General features: G+C 42.6%; 1 protein-coding gene across 1 annotated transcript; it reads right to left on the bottom strand.

Annotated features, from left to right (window-relative positions):
* Positions 1–11405: 11405 nt before the first annotated feature.
* Positions 11406–12476, bottom strand: NEUROD1 (neuronal differentiation 1). The gene has a single exon (XM_028125601.2). It carries the CDS (start codon positions 12474–12476, stop codon positions 11406–11408), a length of 1071 nt encoding a protein of 356 aa, XP_027981402.1.
* Positions 12477–18625: the final 6149 nt, after the last annotated feature.

Below are 18625 nucleotides of genomic sequence, written 5' to 3'. Positions count from 1 at the left end.
GCCTTTGGCTTATGATCCCAGGGTCCTGGGATCAAGTCCAGCATCGGGCTCCCTGCTCCTTGGGAGCCTGCTTCTCCCTCTGCCTGCTGCTCCGCCTCTCTCTCATTCTTTCTGACAAATAAATAAATAAATAAATCTTTAGAAAAAGGTAAGTGTTATTATTATTATTATTATTAGAATAAAAGCTCCCTGATGTCAGAGAATTTATCTTGTTCTCCACTGAAGTCTCAGTAACTGGCACAGTGCCTAGCACATAATATGTGCTCCTGAAATATCTATAACAATAATGCTAAAGCACCTCAGTAGAGTTTCCCCCTAGTTCCTGAGACTCAGTTGTCCCATAAGTGATGCATATATATGATACACTAATGCATGAAAATTGCTCTCTGAAAATTTTTAGGTAGCTTCCTGAACATTGCTTTCCCTGCTCTGGCTGAAGCTTGGGCATTTGTTTTCAGAGCACAAAACAGTAAGAGTCCTAACTTAACAGGCACATGGTAGCTTTATGTTTAGAAGGCATTTGGCTAGGTCTGGAAACAGTCTGCATCCCTGGTTTTTGTTTGTTTGTTCTGTTTTGTTTTTAGAAATTCACGTCTGAGCAGAAGATCTTGAAAAACTCCCTGCTGTTAACATTGTTTTCAGGATGTCATTAAGTATCTGAGAGGTTTAGGCCTGATGGGACAGTCTCCTGAAGTCAGGGACCCCTTCTCAGTTCCACAGAGGGAGGCAGGTGAAATTACAGCCAACTGAGACATCCCGACCCACTGCTTCAAGGGCAGGGGACAAGGAATTCTAATACCTGAGCTTTGGCCAGTGGATAATTCTAGATCCCGCCCTTTGATCTCCCACAGGCTCTGCTGGCTTCAAATCTGGAGTTTGTGTGCATAAGTGAGTGCCTGTGTTATCAAATTACCATCAACATAGCCTTTTTCAGACTCCAGCTTACTTTAGAGAATATTTTTTACTAAGGACTGCTCACTGCAGGTAGAATCAAATCCAGACTCCCACCATGACCTATTAGACGCCTTGTGATCTGACCCCTGCCCACCTACTCAAAGTCCATCTCCTATCATTATTCCTCCATGCTTTCTATACTTACATCCAACCACACTGGCCTTCTTTCCATTCTTCAAATAAGCCAAGTTGATTCTTCATTCAGGGCTTCTGCTGTTGTTATTTACTCTGTGTGGAACAATCTTTATTATAGCATGGCTTTGCAGGGTGCACAGATCAACTTCATGTCACCTGCTCAGAGGTTCTTCCCTGGCCAATCAGAAGTTCAACCCTACTCAATGTTATTTTCCTCATCGCATTCCCACTATCCAAATGTCTGTCATTGATTTATTTGCCTACTTCTTTCTTGTCTGTCTCCCCTTTCCCATCAGTTGGGTACCTCAGTGACAGCAGTGAGCTCTCTCTCTTATGCCTAGAACAGTGCCTTTAGAAGAACAGATGCTCAATAGATGTTTGTTGAATCTATGAAGGAATAAATTAACTTTTTAAATTGAATTCCTGTATTAAGTTTTGATATCATTGAATATATCTCATGGGTGAGGAAGAAAGACAAATTTATGATGTATTTAATTTCTCCTTATCAACATGTATTTTAGGTGAAGTGAGCTTTACTTATGTCCATCTCTCAGTTATTCCCAATGCAAAAAGGGCACCTTATCATGGGGGCTGCCTCCCTCTCACCCTGAGTGGAGATTTTGTCAGAATGTTCTTGCTACTCTGGTTCTTGCTACCTAAAATGTACAGAGCAACGTGTCCCTGCAAAAATTATAGAACCAGATTCAAAGTCCAGGACCTCATAGTTTTTTGGATGTGCTCCTCTTATTCTGGGAAACTGTGAACTAAAAATACGAGTTATCTGCCCCCACACATCAACATGCGATCGTGAGACAAGCAGAGAATAACCACAGAAAATGCTCCCATTGGAAAATGGAGGTGGTGGCAGGGGGTGGGGTGGGGTGGGGTACAAGATAGAAAGCACATCGCAGTCACTTGTTTGGAGCAATTCTGAGGTGCAAGGAGGCATGTGTTGCTAGCTCCCAAGACTCTGAGAAAGAGAATGTTCCTTATCTCACATCCAGTTCTGCTCCCTAGGAGCAGTTCCTTACTTCATTGTTCTCAGCAGCTCTTAGCTCCAGCCTCTTGTTGGTTCTGCCTTTATACCACTTTTCTTTTCAACAGGAAATTACCCATGATGACAGCTGAGGAGTTTTTCAGGCTTTTTTCTAGCCATAAAAAGTTGGAGGCCAAGAGACTTCTCTTAATTTTGAACTTTTAGTTCAAATGGGTATAATTCCTTTAGAAACTTTGTAAGCTTTCTTTATGTAGTTCACATATATATATCATATATGATATGTGATATTTGTACAACCCTATATAGATATGTATACATATGTGTGTGTGTGTGCGTGTGTGTGTGTATTATTGTATTATATCATATTATACAAAAGCCATTCCCACAAATCTCTTTGAGACTGTCCTCACTATACTTTGGACTCCAAGTCAGGATATTGGGGTATAATGCTTCTATTGTTTTTAGAAGTACTTTTGTAAAATGTGTCTTCCAACCATACCTTTGATTGGGGCTTGACCCAAAGGCTTGTTTAACTGGTAGCAGCCTACATTTCATCTTTGACTTCTTGCTTTTACAATATATATATGTATTTTTTTTAGCCAGAGTATCTGTTCTGGGCCTTCTATAGTTCCTCTAAATGATGCTTGCTCATCACTCTCTTATAAGACCCTAAAAGAAGCCAAATAACACTTTTAATATTCTGCTAAACAAATACAAAAAGAATAGAAAAAGATTAAAAACAAGGTAGCATCCCAGATCTATAAAACTAAAACTTCTGATTAATTAAATAACTTCAGAAGATGTAATAATCAGTAACCAGGATTTTGAGCAATCAAAAGAGTCCAGTAATGAGATGGATAGCCCTATACAACTAAGGTTGGAGCTTTAGCCTTGGGTTTTAAGCTTATAAGGGGAGTACTGGCTCAAGGCCCTAAATAAACCTGGGAGAGGTAGGTAGAACTTTTAGAGGTCGTGGCACTTAAATTCATTTGGACTATATAATTTAAAAAAAACTTATGTAGTGTTACATGTCATAGAATTTTGTGTTAAATAAGTGTTTGTGAACCAAGGAAAATGTTATATCTCTTTTTTCAGAGGTCTGTTAGTATACATGCTGCCCCCACATATAGAATAATCATGGCATTTTTCATATGAAGAATAAATGGCAGTTTTTATTTCATGCTTTTATAAATTCTAGGATAAGAATTTTAAACAAAATTAAGTTATTAGGTTGGCCCACTCACACTTCACTAAATCTAAATGTCACTTTAATAATTCACATGATAAAAACCAATAAAATTTTAACATAATTCAGATGCTTATGAAATAGCTATTATTTGTCAGCTTGTTCAAATATAAAACCTGGTATTAACTGAAATAAGCTGGTAGTTATATATTGTATCACTAAAATTTCATGATAATATTTTCATAAGAATTCAAATGAACTCTCCTATATTTATGCATATCTAACATACCAATTTATTGTATACTTTAGCATATGTATTAGCTTCCTAGGACTGCTATACCAAGTTAGCACAAACTGCATGGCTTTAAAATAACAGAAATGTATTGCTCATAGTTGTAGAGACCAGAAGTCCAAAATTAAAGCATCTGCAGAGATGGTTCCTTCCTGGGAACTCAGAGGGAAGCTCTGTTTCATGCCACTTTTCTAGCTTCTGGTGATTGCTGGCAATTCTTGCAGATCTTGGTGTATAGACATGTCAGTCCAATCTCTGCCTGTATATCTATTCTCCCTGTGTGTTCTGTCTGCATATTCTGTCTTCTCCTAATAAAGACATCAGTCCTGTTCTTTAACGACCGTTCTAATCCAATATGACCTCATCTTAATTTACATCTTACATATTAGAATGTGTTATTTGGATACTGTTTCCAAGTAAGATCACACTCTGAGGTTCTGGCTGAACATGAATTTTCGGGAATTGGGGGAGGGCACTATTCAACCCAGTGAATATATATATATATATATATATATATATATATATATATATATATAATGTATTTTAAGTAAGATAAATGCATTTTTAGTTAATTAGGCAGAAATGAAACCTTGGGAAGCAAAAGATCCCATTATTTAAATATTTTTAATATACTAGTCAAAGCCAAGGAAACATGAAAATACAGTTTCTATAACCAAAAATCTCATGTTGGAATTTAAAGGTATCCAAATAGGCAGCCTTGCCTCTATTAACTAAGAAATTCTTTTAGTAAAGAAATATTTTGGTAAAGAGCCCTACTTAGATTCCAGTTATAATTTGCATGCATTTGTTAGTATTGTTTACCATGTATTTTATCACCAGCTGGAATAAAGCTTATTCAGTATCTAACAAGGACAAGTGAAGTTAGCCCAACTCTCCTTTTTAGAATGCTATGTTATCCTCTCTAGTCTTGGATGTGAACGGTATTTGGTCACATACCTGCAACCTACCACAGATTATAAATTTATAATGTCCTGCTATGAGTAGACAAGCACTACACTTGTTAGTGACACCAGTGGTAAGGAATTAACAGTCTCTTAAGCATTGTAATACCCTTTCATTGACGTCACCCAAAGTGGGGATGATCTTCTAACTGACATCATTCAGAGAGAACACTAAAGAAATATTATTGATGTGCTAAGTTTACACAGTGAACATTTTGAAGTAGAAATTATAGGTTAGGTAATTCATCAGCATTTATCTCAACCAATAGCACATACTGTGCATAAATATCATGACTATAAAGAACATTAGTTATCTTTTGGATTTCAGTGATTTTAAATTAAATCACCTCCCAAGAATACTGATTCTTTGATGTTTCTGGTCCCTAAGCACCTTTCCTAATAACTTAGGTGTAGTGCTAAAATGCATACCTAGTGTTGCTGACAACAATCACTCTATGTTCTTCTTTCATTGTGTTGTATTGACAAAAGAAGATCACATTACCCACAAACTTACCACTTTTCTATTCTAATTGATACCTTGGAGGAAGATGAATGTAACTAACAACTACTGTGATGACACAGTACTCTCTTTTATATTGTGGATTTCTACATCTGAGCTATCATCTATCTATGGGTGACCTATTTTACTTTTTAATTTGTTAAATGCTACTCAAATTCTCAAACTCATTGATGGCCTACATGCATAGTCCTTATGGGTTAGATTCTGGTGTGCTATAATCTAAATCCTTCAATGATGATAAGGAAGTTTGGGACAATTGTATATAACACTAACAATAGAACAAGAACAGTTGCTGAAAGAATGGTGAACAGAAAGGGAAAAAAAGTAGCATGCATTCAAGTTCTTAAGGAATGTAAAAAAAAAAAGGCAGGGTCTGGAAAGAGCCTATAATTTTAATATTTTAGTTCCTCTTTTATTACAGTTCCAAGTCATATGTAACAAGTTGATATTAAATAAAAAGAAAGAACTGATAACTCATGATTTTTATCCTCAAAAGGAGTGGGGAAGAGGTGTTTGGTGTCATGTTATATGAAACTAGTGTCAAGGGATGCCTGGGTGGCTCAGTCAAGTGGCTGCCTTTGGCTCAGGTCATGATCCCAGGGTCCTGGGATGGAGTCCAGCATTGGGCTCCTTGCTCAGTGGGGAGCCTTCTTCTCCCTCTGCCTGTCTCTCTCTCTCTCTCTCTCTCTCTCTCTCTCTGTCTCTGACAAATAAGTAAATCAATCAATCAATCAATAAAATCTTTTTAAAAAAATAAACTAGTCAATTGTTCTCTTTTTCTAGAATTAATGCTTAAAACTTTCACTGAGCTGAGAATCATTTGTCGTCCTCTCCCATTCTAAACTGGCTTGACTTATAACATAGCTTTAGCATTAGATTAGTGTGGTTTGATCTTCTTGGAATGTTAATATTTATTGAGGATCTTCTAGATCTTCTAAGTACCAGAGAAACAACAAATAAGAAACAAGGTTTCTGTTCTTATGAAGCCCGCATTCTACAGTGGGAGATAGATGATTTAAAAATAAATGAAATAAATAAGCAAGATAACATGAGATAAATGCTCTGGAAAAGGGAGGGGACAATATAATTTTGATTTTGGTGAGGTTGAAAGTGGTTGCTACTTTAGATGAGGATCTGAGGAACTGGCATTTGAACAAGAACCTGAATGAAGAAAGGAAACCAGTCATATAAGTATCTAGGTATCCCAGCTTCCTGCAGGTCCTTCTTCTGTAAAATAAGGCACAGGTCTGCTTGGTTATGAAATGTGTAATGAACAGAGAGCACCTAGCACTTAGCACTGACCTAGTAAGCATATGAGGCCACCTTCCTGGAGGTGTGTCTTTAAGGCATCAAAGCCTAAAGCAGGGTTAGCTTATAATCTTGTTAACAGCAAAGTAAGTTACCAAGTTTCCTCATAGATGTGAGATTAAACTCATTCTCTAATCTCTAGATGTTGTTTTACAGTCTATCTATCCCTTTGGATTGCTCTATACCTGGGGATCTATAAAAATGATTATTGTCACTATCCACTTACCTCTGTATCAGCTGGGCAAATAGCACGGTAATGTTTAGATGGCCAAATCCACATTTAATGTATCCAAGGATTTAGTCCAGCCTTTACATAATACTCTGCATTTTAAGATATTTTAAGTTTCGTAATTTAAACAGAAGTCCCCAGGGGCTGTAGCCTTGTCAATGCCACTAGTTTGGTTACCCAGCTAATTCCATCAGAGTCATTGAACCAAGTGTTAGTGTGTGTGAAGAGTCTATGAGTCAATTGCCAGCACAAAACTCTTCCTGACATGGGAAGGCAGATGATCTCAACTTTTGAGTGCATACAGTGCAGATTTCTAGTTGAATGGTCCTTGACAATAGTGTCCTCTGAAACATAATGCCTGGCCAAGAGCCAGTGATTATGCCACCGTACAAATCACCGTGTATCTGACGCCAGAATGCCTCTGTGCAATGGTAGCAACAAGAGTTCTCAGTCCTGGTATTCCGCAAGATGTTGCATTGGCTCTTTTATTCTTTATCAGACCCTGGAGTTAAAGATTTTATTTAGATAGTTTTTAGGAAATAAGTGGTGATGGAGGGAGAGGAAAAAGGAAGAGAGGAGGCTTTAGCGTAGTTTAAGAACAGCTTTACTGTTTTACAATTCTCATTAGGATGAAATCAGTCTGCATTTGAAGCCTAGTTTTATTAATTGTTGAATAGATATTTTCACTTTAAATCTCTTGTTTAATTATAGAACTAAAACAGCTTGCTTCAAACTGCTAGCTAATGATCCATATATCATTTTAGTAATTGCTAGCTTCTTTCAGAAATGCATGAATTTTGTAAGAATTATAGACTTTCAAATGTAAAAACATAGGGAGTTTTTAAAGATTAATACATTAGAACACTTATAATTTGTTGCAAATGTTATTTTACTGTACCATATTATAAACCTAAAATTATCAGAACATTCTTAAGATACTATAATTCTTCATTTTAATTTGCATTTAATTGTATTTTTTAGGATTAAAACTAGGTAGATCATACTGTATGAATTCAGTTGGTGATGTAAATGAAATCTAAGTTATGCAGTGTTCTATTCAAAAGGAATTATGCACTGGTTAAAATATTTAAGCAAATTTCATCTCCCACTATGAAACTGACTGCTGATTTTAAATAACAGTTTTTTTCTGGAAATAACTCTTTAGAGCATTTTCACATTAGGTAAGTAGATCTAAGCTTTGTATTTGACAGGAATAGTAATTGTCCAAGATGAAAGAACACATAGAACCTTAAATGTTACTCATAACAAGCAATATACAACAACACTAAGAAAATATTTTTTTCCAATGAAGCCAAAGCTGCCAGTGTTTCTTCTTTTTGGTTGGTTTTGACTTAGTAAAACATTTTTTTCCCTATTAGCTAGATATAGGCATTAGCCAATTATAAAAACTGAGTCTCTTTTAAATATTGGTGGCAATTCGAAAAGAAAAGAAAAAGATAATTGAAAAGGTTTCTTGTGGTTTGAAAATGCCTTCCAAATATTCATTAAACATTTAAGTGAGTAAATTTGTAGAATATGTTTCTGACATTGGCACTGGTTCTGTGGTATTTCTCTGATCAGATGGAAGTGCTGTGTGTGATGCAGAGTGCATTCAGTTCATTCATGCATAAACAATATCATTTTCATAAATTAAAACCTCCCCTGCAGAAGGAACAGCTGTGCCTGCCGTTGAATAAAAGATGGTGGCATGTGAGTTACTCCTTGACTGACTGAAAGAATCCTTATGTTTTAGAATGAAGTTACATAGGCAAAATGAAAGGGGAAAAAAAAACAACTTAGAGTTTGCATTTCTACCTTACCAAACAACAACAACAAAAAATCCACAATATAGATTTCCTTGCTTGGTGTTTTAAAAGCTGGAATCCTTAAAATGCATTCTCTTATTATTTCTTCTGTTTGCTACAGCAACAGTTTTTAGTTTGCATGAAGATGTATAATATTAATTAGAGGTGAAATTAAGCCGCTGAAGAGATCACATAGATCTGAATGTTCACTTCATGGTTCCCTAGGCTGGAAGGCTGACACTGTTCAGATAGCCTATCAGTAGTACATCTCTTAAAGTAAGAACAGTGAGAGCAATCCTAGAAGCAACAGCTTGATTTCAAAATAACAACCCTGATTCACTTGGAATGAGATTACTGCGTTTTGGATAAAGTTGAGACTAACTTAAAAGTATTTCTGTCATCTGATGAAGGCTGATGGAAAACATGCTAAAATGATATATTTTAAATTGAACTCAAACATCTTTGAATGTTGAAATATTCCTTACTGCTACTGTCACAGCTTGACATAGCCCCATTGGCAATGTTATTAGTATGGCTAATTGTTCCTGTCCATTAGATTACTTACATTTTTCTGGAGCAGTTTGCTAAATGAGGTCAGTTTTCTGGAACCCCTAAATCACCAATGAGAAGGAGATCAAAGGAACAAGCTTGGGAAGAGAGGTAGCCATCCAATGTGGCATCCGAATCAGAGGAGGAACAATGGAGTTACTAATGACAGTAATCAGAGCACCATGGTAGAGCCAGGGCACAAGTGCCAAAATGTTATTCCCTAGGAAGCATTCCTGTCAGTCAATACATCCAGAGGAAGAGAAATGCCAAACTTCTTCTTCTTCTTCTTCTTTTTTTTTTTTTGGTGGACTTAACAATAGAGTCATCTGTAAGTTTTTCCACAGAGTTCTATTTAGCGTTCCAAAAAGGGAAGGGACACAACTGTATCATCTTAAAATATATTATACTACAAATAGTATGTTCTTGAGTATAAATAACTCACTACATTTTCTTCTGGAAAAAAATTATTGAAATCATCACAAGATGTTCATAAGATAATTACAAAATGCCACTTCTTGGATTCTTTAAGTTAATTAAGTCATTTCCCCCTGGCATTTTCTAAAGGTACATAACTGTCTTTTGGGATAGTACTGGTTTGCAAACCAATACTATATTGTATAGTACTATTGTATAATATTGGCTTGTAAAGTGCAATGGTACTTTGTGATAGTACTGATTTGCAATTCAGTTCAAGAAAATGTACAGATAACAAAGCACTACGAAAATGGTAAGGTTTTCTTATATATTTCCAAATATATAGACAAACTAAGCTAGGGCACTTGTTTGTGTCTGCTTGTTAATAATTAAGTACTCCTTTTTTAAAAAATGGGAAAAACATAATATAATCATTTAAAAGAATAGAAAGCTGAAAGTGAAGACACTTAAAACAAAGAAAAACAAACACAACCATTTGTCTCCCCACCCCACCCCCCAGCCTCATATTCCATGTAATGAAATATGAGTTAGGTTCTTTCATTATCTACAAGGAGCTGGTGACTCCTTAACCAAGATAGACTAGAGAGTATGCTAAAGTAAACTTTTGTCTTTTATTTTATTCTACAAATACATTTAGTATTTTTTTAATTCAGCAAATAAAGCAACTATTCTGCTTAGGAATTATTTTTGCTTAAAAATCACTTTAAGAAGAAATGCAACAATTGGTTGAATTTTCAATACTATTTTATTGCAACTGGATGAGTGTTTTCTAAATTGTGCATTACACCATAATATACAGGATTACAAACAAGATTACAGTACAGATCGATTCCAGTGGTACCAGGATCACATCTCAAACAGCACTCATTCTGGACTGCATTTTACATGCAACAGCTATTGTTCTAATTATGAATTAAATGGTTTGCATTTATTTAAGCTACTGTACTAATTGACTACAATAGGTATAAATCCCAACATTAACAACCTGATTAGATTTAGGCTCAGATTTATTATTACATGAATATATGACAAACCACCATTTGCGTGACTATGTATAAATCATGCACTTATATTTTCTGGAAACATCAATAGCTTCAGATTCTCTGTAAAATCATGGAATGCAAGGGAGTAAAAGACTAAAAAGAAACAGTGCAAATTGTATGTGATAGTCAAGCAGCTTTTGATTTAAAGAAGGGTATGTTGGCATTTGTTTATAATACGTATATACAAGCTTGTGCAAGTAATGTGTTGAATTGATATGTTTTGATAGGGACTACATCTCTCTCTTTTTTTTATCCTCTTAAGAGTTATGGATCTGGTTTTCGTTTTAAGGAGAAGGAAAGACTTTAAAGTGAAATGAATTGCTCAAATTGTGCAATTTTTTTTTTTTTTTTACAATTAGAGAGGAAAGAAGTGCTAAGGCAACACAATAACTTTCTAAGCACTTTTCTGCTGGTTTAAATTAGTTAAATTATTTTGTATAAATTAGATATAATTCTACTTTTCTGATATGTATAAAAATTGATGAAGCTGCATGGTTTTAAAATAGGAAATCCACATTATAAAAAGTCATTAAAAATTCTGTACAAAATCACAACAAAATAATTCAGCATGGGAAAGGTAACAAGTAGTAAAATGCTGGTTGAAAAATATATATTTATATATATTTTAATTGGCCCATTACTAGTTTAAAAATTGCATAGATCCTAATTATTGCTTGTGATTTTGTTATCCCGATCAGATAATTAATATGATCTGAATACAGCTACACCAAATTTGTGGTGCATTTTTTTTTTTTACCGTATTACTTTTTTAAAATAGACGAGCTATAGAAAATAATACATAAGGTGAACAGGAACTTTGATCCCCTGTTTCTTCCAAAGGCAGTAACGACAATAAATACATATATCACTTGAAGCTTGGAGTATTTGCACTTTGCAGCAATAGTACCCAAAGGGCTGCCTTTTGTAAACACCACAGTCACTGTAAGCACAGTGGGTACGTTTCCCGGGGATGGTGAAACTGACGTGCCTCTAATCGTGAAAGATGGCATTGAGCTGGGCACTCATGACTCGCTCATGATGTGAATGGCTATCGAAGGACATGATATTGTCTATAGGGATCTCGCAGCGAGGGGCCGCGGCGCCCGAGAAGATTGATCCGTGGCTTTGGGCCCCTGCCAAGGTCGCTGCAGGATAGTGCATGGTAAAGGCATAATTTTTCTCAAACTCGGCGGACGGTTCGTGTTTGAAAGAGAAGTTGCCATTGATACTGAGCGGCGGGCTGAGGGGTCCGTCAAAGGAAGGGCTGGTGCAATCAGTCAGGGGGCTTTCAAAGAAGGGCTCTAGCGCAGCGCTGTAGGCGTGCGGCGGCGGCTTAACGTGGAAGACGTGGGAGCTGTCCATGGTACCGTAAGGCGGACTGGGCAGCCCCGGCGACTGGTAAGAGTAGGGGTGCACAGGGAAGGAAGCGCTGGCGGTAGGCAGGTGCGGAGGCATGTCCTGGTTCTGCTCAGGCAGAAAAGTCCGAGGATTAAGCTGCAGACAGCCGGCAACCAGGTTGGTGGTGGGCTGGGATAAGCCCTTGCAGAGAGTCTGTACGAAGGAGACCAGATCAGGGCTTTTGCCCGAACGCAGGATCTCCGACAGAGCCCAGATGTAGTTCTTGGCCAGGCGCAGCGTCTCGATTTTGGACAGCTTCTGCGTCTTGGAATAGCAGGGCACCACCTTGCGCAGGTTGTCCAGAGCCGCGTTTAGCCCGTGCATGCGGTTCCGTTCCCGGGCGTTGGCCTTCATGCGCCTTAGCTTAAAACGCTCAAGGCGCGCCTTGGTCATCTTCTTCTTTTTGGGGCCCCGTCTCTTGGGCTTTTGATCGTCATCCTCCTCTTCCTCTTCTTCCTCCTCTTCCAGATCCTCGTCTTCATCCTCTTCCTCTCCCCCGTTCCTCAGTGAGTCCTCTTCCGCGTTCATGGCTTCGAGGTCGTCCTCTTTCTTGTCTGCCTCGTGCTCCTCGTCCTGAGAACTGAGACATTCGTCTGTCCAGCTGGGAGGACCCTGGGGCTGAGGCTCGCCCATCAGCCCGCTCTCGCTGTATGATTTGGTCATGTTTCGGTTTCCTACATTCAACAGGAGGGAGAGAGGAACAGAAAGAGAAGGAGAAAAACGCGACATTCAAAAACTACCTATGCCTTCAGCTCCCACTCCCTAACCTTGTAGAAATGCACGTGAAGAGAAGTTCCAGCTCATTACAAAATGGATGCCCCTAAGAAAAAGTTAAATACTGTGTTTTATAATGGCGTGTGTGTGCCCCGCTGACACATAGGAGACAGGGCAGGGCTGGAGGTGCGGGAGAGAGTAAATATGTGTATATGTACACTGCTGTGTGTATGTTTCCTAGTGATTGGTGAAAGTGTGTTTATGGTGATTATGTGGCAGAATAATATGCGTGAAAATGAGCATACATTTCGACTACTTCATGTTTGTCCCCCCCCCCGAATACTTCACGTTTATCTGCATGAGTTCAAAGTCACTCACAACTCCACAAAAAATGAGTTTGAAAATCGCAATTTTGTTTGTTCCCTTCTCTGCCCTGGCTTCTTGTATTTAGCGATTACAGTTGAAGAGCCATTACGTAATTTACTAACGGTGGCAGTGATTTTTAAGAAGATTATACTAACCGGAGATTGAAGGGCAAATTCATGGCGGAGAAAAAGTAGTTTCCACCAAATTATTTCACCATCAACGAAACATTTGGCAACAAAAGTGGGCAGGGGTCTTCCATCCCACCCTCGTCTTTCTTTTCTCGCCTCCCACCGCTGTCCCTCTGCTGAATTTCCACCTTGTACAAAAGCGCTAGCTACATGGCCAGGGCTGGGGGCACAGAGCAAAGCGCCCTTCCACGCGCTTGGGATCAGGTGCGGAAAGCTCCTCTCTAATAAACAGCCCATTGAAAGGGCCGCCCGCTCTTTATTGGGGCTTTTCAAACTTCGCCTCAAACCTCTCTTTAAAAAATTGAGTAATTATAATGGTCAGCGATTGGCAATAGAGAAGTTGCCGCTTCTAATAAAGAAAATAAAAAGCCTTTAGTGAGACAACTGAATTTCTGGCTCCTGCAGTGGCTGCTGGGGACTTGGCTGCCTCTGGAACAGTAACAGGTAGCCGAGTTGGTTCCTCTCTCATTCTCCACATTCTCCCCCCAACCCTCAACTAAATTATCTGTCAACGGGATTATTTTCCGGGGTGTGTATACTCCGGGTATCAAATGTCCCTTTTATTCACTGAAAAAGTAACTTGGCACTTCCAGTGTGCATAAAATACATGCACACAAAACAAATCTTGGTAACAGGGCTTTTCTTTTTTCTTTTTCCTTACTGGAAGAAGTGAGAAAGTTATTTCCTTTCATGATTTTGAAATCACCACTAGCAAATAATCACAGTTACTGTGCATTATTTTAAAAAATCCAAAGATACTCCTATAATTTCCCTCCCTCAAAACCAAAACACTAAAACATTTTTTTTTTTTTTAATTAGAAAGCCTGCGGTGGGTATTTGAGCGATGCGAGTCGAAATGTGTGCGTATTTGCCTGCAATCATGGGGAGGATGAATGCCTGTTTCAATATACGCACACGCTCGCAAACGCACACGCTCAGAATATGTGTAGGTACATCCGGTTTCAATTACTGCTTTTATTCCCAGGCAAAAATGAAAGAATTGTAATTACCTGCAGTTGTTAGTAGGTCCTGAGCAGTGATGGTCTCATAACCCTGGGGCCTCCGGATGCCGTGCCTTCTGCGTGGGGCGAATTCCTCGTGTCCCGGCCGCGCGGGCGCTCAGGTTATATAGCCGGGTTGGTGATGCTGAGCGCAGGCGGGGCCGGGAGCCGAGCGGCTAGCAGGTCCTTGCGCCCGGCGCCTGCGCACGCATCCAGGCTGAGCGCTCCCTTCCGCCCTCCCCCACCGCCCGCCCCTTCAGCCTTGCTCCTCTCCCACCCTCCTCCGACTCCAACTCCCCTCGCCCCCACCTCTACCCCCGCCCCATCTCCTTCCTCCCCGGCATGCGCCATATGGTCTTCCCGGTCCAGCCAGGAGCCGGGAACCACGTGACCTGCCCATTTGTATGCCGCGGAGCGCTCCATTCCGGCCCCTTTGTGGCCAGAAGAAAGTGGCCCATCTGTCGCCAGTTAGAGACTCCGCGGACCTGTTTTTACCCGCAGGAGAGATTAACCCTTTCAGGCGGCAGAAGGGAGATGGGGCAAGGGGGGAGGAGAATTGAGGGAAGGGAGCGGGAAAGCTAACGTTGACTGGGTTTAGATCAGAGTGAGTGGCCCGCGTTGGGGCGGGAAGTAGGGCGGAGGTGAAAGAGGCAGAAGCCTGGAGACTGAGGCGTGCCATGAAGCGTCCTGACTCCGTTGGATGCCTCGTCCAGGCTTTGGTCTCCAGAGCACCAAGACTTTCTGCCCTCTCTGAGTTGTCCATCTCTGGGGTTTCCTCCTCTTGGCAGACGCTTTGCTTATTGGCGCCAAAAGGTGGCTTCTCATCTCCACCAAACCCTCAAGAAAACATATACGCCATGTAAAAATGGCTTCATCTGTAAACTCAGCTTTGATGCTAGTCCTCTAGCCTCCTTAATTGTATAACCCACTCCCACCCTCTACAGCATAGAAAGTTTGTACCTGTCACTCTACCCCACCATACATAATGCAACTCGGTGTGCCCCCACCTTCAGCTACCTCTGTCCCTGGAGACTTCCCCACAGAAGTCCTGGTCCTCAGCGCCAGCTAGTCCATGCGCTCAGGACTTGGCTCCTTCGGCCTCAAGAGCTCTCTATGTGGAAGCTGGGGGACTCCCCTGATGCCTGGATTCTGCCTTTTTGCCAAGGCCATTGGATTGTTGCAAAGGATGCCCTCATCCGATGTACCTTGTTCCTTGCCACAGGCTGGCACTCCACACTCTCAGGCCTGTAAGTAGGTACTTGGTTCAGACAAGCCTTCTCAAAGGAGGATGCAACGGGCCTATGCTAAATGAGTCGTTTCACTCCTCTTTCAAGAAAGGCCTTTAGCACAACTCTGGAAGGGGTTGATGGCCATGACTCTTCCAGACCTCAAAGACGCTGACCTCACAGGACCTCCACTTTGCACGTCAAGCAAAGATCATAGAGATTCCCGACTAATTCTGAAGGTACTATATGTGTGTTTGAATGGTGATTATTTATTCATTCCTACCAAGGCAGGTTTTAGTTATATATCCCATCATTTCCATTCCTTCTCCACCAGCTTCGTCTCTAACCATTAACTAACACCCTATCCCTCCTAGACACGTTGCCTCTTCAAATGAATGCATCGAACTTGGATTGTTTATTTAAAGGCAGTTGCTCTAAAAGCCCCTTGAGTTTGCAAACAGTGTCAGGGCTGAGCGGCTGAAGCTAGGTGCCTCTGGGAACTGGAGGGGTGATGCAGTGGAGAGGGGAAGAGGGTCCTAACGAGATCATTGGTGTCTAGAAGGTGGCGATGGCAGCCTTCCCCGTCCAGCGCAAATCTGAAAGGGGACAGACACCCTGACCTGTTGCCGAAAGCATGACGTGAATTATGCTAGGTTCTCAAGAGCAGAGCTGTAAGGAGTTTTTGCTTTTCTGCGTTCAAACTCAAGGGCCCTCGAAGTTAAGGCGGGTCCACAACTCGCAGGTCTGAGGACACTTGCTGCAGGGCTGGACCAAGGGTCCGCCACTCTCCCGGCAGCTGCCCCACAAGCTAGCCCACCGTGCGGCGGGGATGTGCATCTGGTGCCCTGGCTCTCCTTTCTCGGTCGTAGAGGAGCTTCAGGAGAAATGTTAGGGGCGAATGGAAGAGATGGCTCAAGCTGTCCAAAGACCCGAGGATGACCTGGGGGATCCCTCCTCCCCCGGGAAGCGAAAACTTCCTCAGTTTGCGACATCCTGTGGAATACAGGAGATTTTTGGTGGAACCAGATGTTCCAGGGCAGAAAAGGACCGGGTGTTTGGCCTGCGGAGACTCAAATGCGCAAAGTGCAGAAATTAGTAGGCCTGTTCCTTCTCTTCCTAATAAATTCACCCCTAATCCCAGTGTCCGTAGTTCTCCCAGGCCTGGGATTTATACAAAGAAAAGGCCACTCCGGGATGTTCCAGAGACCTGGCGAGGTTCGGTCTCACTGTGGCTCTTAATGAGCCTCACCGCCAACAGAGCTTGGGTGCAAACCCCCCTCTGCGCGGAGAATATCAATACCCCAGCGAGGGAATCTTGGCGCCGAGAGAGAGCCCAGGCTGGACTTCCCCGAGGCGGCAGACTAGTAGTCAAGCCCGGAGGGGAGAAGTGCAGACTAGACCTAGATTGAGGTGCTTTTTGTTGAAAGGAGAAGGGGCGAGAAAGCGGGGCCAGAGTACAGTGGTGGCGGTAACGCTGGAAGAGTATGGAGTGCGGGCGCTGTGGGGCTCAGTAGGAGGCACAGTCGCCGCCCCCGCCTCCTTATTTTCCTCTCCCTCTTTGGACTTTGTTTCTACAGTTGAACACTTTTCCCTCCCGATTGCCTAAATTCTCGCCCTTTCCCTCGGCCCGCGCTGCCAGTTAGCGTTACTCCTCCAGCTCCTGTCCCCACTGGGCGCTGCAGGCTGCTGAGCGGCACGCGAACCGCACGCGCGGGTAACAAAAGCGGCTTTCATGACTCACTGCCCTCGAGCAATGCCCCAAATCTGTCGCCCCCCGGGTCCCCGCTTGCAGCGCGCGGCGCGGGCCGGGCGGTCCCGGCCGTTAAAGCGGCAGCAGGAGCGCCGGCGGGAAGAGGAGCGGGAGGAGGCGTGTGGCCCGGGTGGGGAGAGGGGAGTGTGGCCTGGGCGGGGAGAATGGGGTGGGGAAGGAGGCGGGTGGCACTGCCTAGAGGGCGGGGGGAGGCGAGATGGAGGCTTGTGGTCGGGACGTAGGGAGCGGGAAGCGTGTAGCTGGCGTTGTGGTTGGGGGTGGGGTGTTCGACGCATTCACCGGGCCTAGATAAAGAGCAGGGGCAGGGCCGGCGTCCCCGGCGGTGACCTGTTTCTCGCGGAAACAGATGCTTGCTCTTGCAAAGGGAGGCTTGCGTTCAATGAAAGAATCAAGTGTAGCCAGGGTGGCCCCACCGACCTCGAGCGGGGCCCGCGTACTCTCCCTGCCCCTCCCAGGAGGGGGGTGTCCTGGCCTCATCCTCTTCCAGAGGCGGGAGGTGGTGGGAGACTTCGGGGCGGGCGAGACCGTAGGGCGCTGGGGCCGAAGAAGCCTAGGGCCGGAAAGCTGTAGGTAGGTCTTTCCTAGGCCCGGCAGCTCAGAGGCCTTTGGGAAGCCAGAGGGGAATGTTATGGGTTCCCCCCAGATCGCCGGCGCCGCGCCAGGTTTTCGCCTACGCCCGCGGGGAGGCCACTGGGCGCCCAGGTCCTGGCCAGAGGCTGGAGCTGCCTGGGCTCGACAGCCAGGCGGCAGGGGGAAAGCCGGGAGCAAGAAGAGAAGCTATTAAAATGCCTCGCCGTCGCCCCGAGCGCAAAACCCGTCCTCCCCAAATCTCCTGGGCTTGCGGCATAATCTTAATTAAGATAATTGATTCATATTGCACCTGCGAGAACGGGAAAAAAAAATTGATTCCAGCCCCCAGCCCCACAAATCGCTTAGAGCTATTGGATGGAGCACAACGCGGCTGTGATTTGGGAAGTGATTTAGTACCACCGGGCTTTCCAGCTCGGCCTTGCTGTGCTCTTTTATTTATTATTTACGTTCTCCTTGTCCCGCTGGGGCCTGGGTGGCTCCCCTTACGGCGCCTACAGGGCTCAGAGGGACCTCGTCTCCGATTCTCCGTCAGAAGTGAGGGGCTTTCCTTAAACCATCCAACACGCATATCCACAATGCAAAATCAACGCAGCTCTGAGCATTATGGCAGGCGTAGGTATCCCACATGATTGCCCAAGGCCTCGTGCGTTAGATGCGCTAGGTGTGTGAATGTACTTAAGTGTACAAGTGTGTGTGAATCTGAATATGAGTGTATAAGAGTGTGAGATTGTGTGAATGGGAGTGTGTACATGAATGTATGAGCGTATGTGATTGTATGTGAATGTGGGAGTGTGTGGGTGTGTCTGTGATTTGTGTCAGTGAGTGTGTGTGTTGGGTTATGTGAGTTAATTGTGTGTGCATGAGTGTGTGTTCGTGGGCGCTCCCGTTCTCAGGTGGGGAGAGTAAACAGGGCGCGCGTCTGTTTCGTGCGCCTTGAGCAACAGCTTGAGGTCTA

The sequence above is a fragment of the Eumetopias jubatus genome, unplaced genomic scaffold, assembly GCF_037043125.1.
Source record: "Eumetopias jubatus isolate StellerSeaLion01/CBP00866 unplaced genomic scaffold, mEumJub1_p1.0 scaffold_3, whole genome shotgun sequence".
NCBI classification, from domain to species: domain Eukaryota; kingdom Metazoa; phylum Chordata; class Mammalia; order Carnivora; family Otariidae; genus Eumetopias; species Eumetopias jubatus.
Note: the sequence above shows the minus strand (reverse complement) of the source record. Positions and strands in the feature narration are given on the sequence as shown.